Source organism: Tachypleus tridentatus, chromosome 7, assembly GCF_004210375.1.
Source record: "Tachypleus tridentatus isolate NWPU-2018 chromosome 7, ASM421037v1, whole genome shotgun sequence".
NCBI lineage: Eukaryota > Metazoa > Arthropoda > Merostomata > Xiphosura > Limulidae > Tachypleus > Tachypleus tridentatus.
The window spans coordinates 171,735,943-171,742,167 of record NC_134831.1 but is presented as its reverse complement, the minus strand read 5'-3'; the positions used below and the strand labels follow the sequence as shown (position 1 = coordinate 171,742,167).

The 6,225-nt window shown below is 37.6% G+C and overlaps 1 protein-coding gene across 1 annotated transcript; it reads left to right on the top strand.

The window, feature by feature from the left end:
- The first annotated feature begins 1,880 nt into the window (after positions 1–1,880).
- On the top strand, positions 1,881–3,424 carry LOC143257227 (uncharacterized). Its single transcript, XM_076515639.1, has 2 exons — positions 1,881–2,161; positions 2,864–3,424. Exons 1-2 carry the CDS (start codon positions 2,000–2,002, stop codon positions 3,137–3,139), a joined length of 438 nt encoding a protein of 145 aa, XP_076371754.1. The 5' UTR covers positions 1,881–1,999; the 3' UTR covers positions 3,140–3,424.
- Positions 3,425–6,225: the final 2,801 nt, after the last annotated feature.

The window sequence follows — 6,225 nt, the reverse complement described above, 5'->3', positions numbered from 1 at the left end:
AATGTAATGGGTTCAACCATTTACGTTTGACAATAATGACTTGCTATCCTTCTTTTAAAAGCTAATTAACATCCCAAATGCCCGCACGGCATGGCCAAGCGCGTTAAGGCATGCGACTCATAATCTGAGAGTCGCGGGTTCGCATCCCCGTCGCGCCAAACATGCTCACCCTTTCAGCCGTTGGGGCGTTATAATGTGACGGTCAATCCCACTATTCGTTGGTAAAAGAGTAGCCCAAAAGTTGGCGGTGGGTGGTGATGACTAGCTGCCTTCCCTCTAGTCTTACACTGCTAAATTAGGGACGGCTAGCACAGATAGACCTCAAGAGGTAGCTTTGTGCGAAATTCAAAACAAACAAACCAAATGCCCTCAAATGGGCAGCGCATGCTCTCACGAACTTACAGCGCTAGAATCGAGATTTCGATAGGCGTGGTGGGCAGAGCACAGATAGCCATTGTGTTTCTTTGTACTTAACTTCTAAGATACAAAGAAATAAATAATACTCCAGTTTCACTTGTAAAATTATGGACTGATCATTGGGATGGACAAACATAATTTACTGTAATACAAAGTTGAAAAATTTCTTGTTACTGTAAAAACCAAGCTATTTAAAATATTCATTGATAGTGTACTATACACCTTATTAAAACACATGCGATAAAAATCACATTTAAATGTAATGGTTTCTATCCTTTATTAGTTCATGTTGTGTGAGTTTGTCAATTTATTCGTCTTCCTCTAGTGTCCCACAGTGGATAAGCAAGACGTTTACAGATTTACAAAGCTAAAATCCTGGATTCGATTCGCCGCAGTAGATGCAGCAGATAACGCAATGTGGCTTTGCCCTAAAACGAGCAACAACCTCCTCTAGTTTTGTCACTAGCAGGGCCAAATTGGCAACGGACTTTGGGTAGTCTGAAGGTGCCCTCATCCATATGATGAAGCCCTTCTGTACTCATATATTTTGTGTACCGGAAAGGGTGATCAAAGCGGTAGAGATCTAAGATTAAGTTTATAGGGTACAGAACTTGAATCCGGCATTAGGTTTTTGTTTCTTCCCCCATGAAAATGATAGAGAACCATTTATGAAACTAGCTGGCGGAACCAAACTCAGCACACACGCTCAGAAATTGTGGATGGGTATCCTGAGGGGTAATTTTTGGGTTACGGACTTTCTTCCTGGTGTAGCTTTTAAGGAACCAAAAGGTGATAAAAGGCTGCCCAAGGATGATGGGATTCTTGGTGATTCTATTTTGGAAACTATTTTCACCACCACCACCACCTCTAACACGATAGCAGGAAAAAACTTGGCACATGTACCATAGACAGCTAATCTGTTTTGGTTTTTTTAAATACAAGTCCATGTATGAAGATTTTTATAGCTAACATTTTCCCTGATGTCCAGTATATCGTCAGCTTCCGATAGTCAACGATGTAATAACAGCAAACGATTTTTTTTTTTATATTTTGTTGACAAAATAATTAAGAGGAGATGGGTCAGAAACTCAAAGTACTCTTTTAAGAAAACTATCATTGGCTCAAAATATGCATAAGAATGCCAAATAAAGTTATGGTTTGCTATTATTAGGGAAAAACTTGTATATATAGCAAATAAACTCGACTTGAGGCATAGAGACACCAGTCTAGTGTTTTAATGTTCCAAATTACATCAGAAGTTACAGTTCCTAAGGTTATCTAACTACTGACCCTAATTTTCATCTGCTGAAGCCAGTGTTATTATTCTACCAACAAATAGTAGGTAGATCGTTAAATTACAACGCCCTCACGGCTGGAGATGTGTGTTCGGTGACAAGTTTCGATCTCAATCTGCGAGTCGGACGCCATGACAAGCCTGCTTCAATAGAACATTTTATGACTCATGACATTAAGTTTCTAATTTAGGTACCAGCAGCAGACCCAGCGCAGATTATATAGTTTTGAAATAAAACAATAACAAACATCCTTATTCTCAAACTTCAAGAGATAAACTATAAATAGAATGAAGTTAATACAAAAATCAGCATTTGTTACTCTTTATTTATCTAGTCAACATTTAAAAATATTTTTAAAACTGTTTTCTCGTAGGGATAACCTTATAAGGCTTACAGTTTATTACGGATCTACCGAGAGAAGTGTTTTAAGTCATCGTCCAAAGTATGAGGTAATAAACTTTAATACTATGTGAAATGTGTCGTGATAAGACTTTATATTAAATATGTGGTACCAAGAAGTTAATATTATGTGAAGTACAAGGTTAATGTTATAATATAACGTTAATATTATCTTGTAATTCTGTCTAGAGTTTTTAATTGTAATTTCTAATATAATCGATTAATAACTTCTGATTAAAGCAAGTTATCTATCTGAACCAGAATAACTAAAAAAATAACCCATTAAATTATGTACCTAAGCTTATAAACCAGTCTAATTAGTAGTATGATTAGAATCCACTAATTAAACACACACGTACCATAACTATTTTTCATTGTATCAGGTACCAGTATAGAAAATATACACTTATTATTACATGATACCTCTCACGTAGAATAAAAGTAAACCATTCCTAAAACTTAATTACTGATACAGACTCAAAACCCGGATGTTACCAAAGTTGAAAAAAAATCACAAACTTGCGATCGTATTTTCAGAAAGTGTATTAATAAAAATGTTGACTTGTTGTAAAGTAATATTAGTAGGGAGTTACAGCTTGTGTCATACTGAATTTACTTAGCACTAAACAGTTCAAGGTATGGAATAATGTTTATTATTATAACATTGAACGTTATTTTTATTGTAATTTTAGTCACTGTCTGTTTGTTGGTCTTTATAAACCTTCCTTTTTTTTTATTTCATTTTTGCGCAGCCAATCGAGGTTTTCAGTGTGATTGGTGGTTACACCGGATTTTGGCTGGGAGTTTCTTTTGTTGCTTTCTTGGAGTGGATAGAGCGTTTTCTGTCGAGAGTATCGCGAAGATTCCGATTGAAAAAACGAACGTCGGAGCTCACCAAACTGTCGGTTTTTCCGTGGAAGAAACAGTCTCGTGGGGTAGTTTCCCCTAGATTTTCGGACAGAAGTATAGAAAGAGGAATGCAAAAACAACTGCCGTTTAAATTTAATAGAAACGTGTGGTTTGACTGATGATTCTAAGTAATGGCCACCATAACAAATTCAGATACACTGTTTCTCCAAACAAAACAATTTAATTTTAGCTCGTAAATTTCCATGAAAAATACTACTGTGGCAAACACTCTTAGATAAACTTCCAGTTCATCTGAGGCCTTACTAATACACACAGCAGTATGTATACAGATAACAGGATGGCCTATAAACTACAGTAATACGTACAAAATCCACAGTAATCTGTATAAAGTTTACAGGGTGACCCGAAAACCCACAGCAGTCTGTATAAAGATTACAGGGTGGCCCCAAAACCCAGCAGCTGTATAAAGGTTACAGGGTGTCTGTATAAAGGTTACAGGGTGGCCCCAAAACCCACAGCAGTCTGTATAAAGGTTACAGGGTGGCCCCAAAACCCACAGCAGTCTGTATAAAGGTTACAGGATGACCCCAAAACCCACAGCAGTCTGTATAAAGGTTACAGGGTGGCCCCAAAACCCACAGCAGTCTGTATAAAGGTTACAGGGTGACCCCAAAATACACAGCAGTCTGTATAAAGGGTACATGGTGCCCTAAAAAAGTGCTTGGAGTGGAACACAGCAAGTTTTACTTTCGTTGGATCTGGCGTGGCCATAATCTCTCACTTACCCGAACTGTGAATCCCAAGGGTCGTGACTCGTTCCCACTTTAGGAAAATAGAGACGCCCTTCAATCTCGTTTTTGTTTTGAGTAACGTGGGTAAGCTGGTGAAACTTGGGTGCTTGTTTTAACTCACAAATTACAAACTTTCTTATTCTGTAGAACACTGGTTAGACAGAGATGTTGCATCATAACAAGTAACTTACTGCTTTACTTATTACAATATTCAGTGGAAAGAACCGCTGCAGTAAATAATCCTTTTTGTAAACACATACGGAACCCTGGCGGCAATTAACTGTAATGTTTACAGTATCTTTTATTTCGAATTTTGTGACTTGTGTATTATTAGCAAACTTAGACTGTTGATATCCGTTTTTCTGATGAATTTTGCAAAAACCTGATCGAAGCCTAGCTATACCTAATTGTGAAGTAACTTTAGTTTGTAAATTTCCATGAAAAAATACTACCGTGGCAAACACTCTTACACAAAATTCCAGTTCATCTGGGGCCTTACTAATACACACAGCAGTATGTATACAGATACCAACGAATAGGGGAATTGACCACACCTTATAACGCCCCTGTGACTGAAATGGGGAGCGTATTTGGAGACAGGTTGCTAGTCGAAATTTCTAAATAGTAGACCATCCCAATGCAATGGGGTAGTTTGTACCTATTCGCTAATATTAGGGTTTGAACGAACAGATGTTGGAGTGATATATTTTATTATAGTTCGATTTCGTTTATATAATTAAAAGAAGTAAATACAGACTCTTAAATTAGAAACAGTTTGTCTTGTAAGGCAAATATGGTGCGAAGCACTATGAGAAAGCCTACTAGAAGTTGCGTGTTTGTTTTGAATTTCACGCAAAGCTACACGAGAACTATCTGTGTTAGCCGTCTCTAATTTTGCAGTGTAAAATTAGATAGAAGGCAACTAGTCATCACCACCCACCGCCAATTCTTGGGGTACTCTTTTACCAACGAATAGTGGAATTGACATTACTTATAGCACCCCCACGGCTAAAAAAGCGAGCATATTAGGTGTGACCGGAATTCGAACCCGTGACCCTCATATTACGAGTGCCTTCCAGCCATGCCAAGAATAAACAGCTCTTAAATTATTTTGCACTTTGCTTAACGGAAACAACAATAAACGTATTTATTTATTGTACGTTACAAAATTTAGGGTTCACATTAGCCAATCGTTACGATGGTTCGTGTGTGTGAAAGCGTAAAGATTGGTTCACCCAAGTCTTTTATGCTAAGAATATTTGTTGGGTGTCTCTCATATTGACGTACAGGAAAAACTCCTAATTAATATAAATCTAGGTCAGCATCTGGACTTCGCTAATCGAATAATGTTATTCTGATAACACACAGCCGGCTCTCAAAGTGGGGAGAGAACACCCACCTTCGGATGCACAGTCCTACATTCTAATAACTAATCCAGGTCTGATCCAACTGAACATTAAAATTCGCAGTCTTGCACTCTAACAAGTAATCCAACTCCTGATTTTCCTGACAAAATAAAACAATGTTCAAATTAACCATTCTATAACAAAATAAACGTCTCACCAGTTTAATTGCTAAATTCAGGGTTCGATTCCCTCGGTGGCTTCGCTATAAGAAAACACACACAGTCTAATTGTAATATATTATCATATTTTCTACCAACCAATGGGATCACAGTCAGTATTACAACAAACTAATATTTAATGTCTTATAAACGACTTAAATAACGTTTCGATTAACTCTGTATGTTGTTAACCACTTCGTTTGACAAGTTCCAGTACAATCTAATATGGCCGCCCTCGCACACTCATTTCTTACCCTTTTTCATAAAGTTATGGATTCCAGTTTTCACTTCTTGTAAAGTGTCCGAGGGTCGCGGGTTCGCGCCCGCGTCGCGCTAAACATGCTCACCCTCCCAGCCGTGGGGGTGTATAATGTGACGGTCAATCCCACTATTCGTTGGTAAAAGAGTAGCCCAAGAGTTGGCGGTGGGTGGTGATGACTAGCTGCCTTCCCTCTAGTCTTACACTGCTAAATTAGGGACGGCTAGCACAGATAGCCCTCGAGTAGCTTTGTGCGAAATTCCAAAACAAACAAACTTGTAAAGTGTCAGTGGCGACCACTGCCAACAACCGTTATTTCCATATAATACCAATAACAGTTACGAAAACAAAACTTATATTAACCTTAGCCTATTTTTCACAAATATTAAACTTGTTTTCGAAATATAGCGAAAGGCTTCGTCGACACCAAGATGAAACAGAAACTGAAGATAAGACAGTTCCTAGTGGAACCCGTTTTGAATTGAACCAGAAGGAAATATTTTAAATTTTCATGACTTTTGTGACTTAGAGTTTCCATAAATGGTAAAAATTACAAGAGAACTTTACTCCGCAAATTACCAAGTTTATTTTAAAAACTGATCTTCTATTAATTTAAATTCATCTATTTCT

Bases quoted from the DNA above. Each gene is read 5' to 3' on its own strand.
- LOC143257227 (XM_076515639.1), top strand. From the start codon at position 2,000: ATGAAGTTAATACAAAAATCAGCATTTGTTACTCTTTATTTATCTAGT. The intron at 2,162-2,863 runs GTAATAAACTTT...ATTTTTGCGCAG, and splicing joins GTCATCGTCCAAAGTATGAG to CCAATCGAGGTTTTCAGTGT.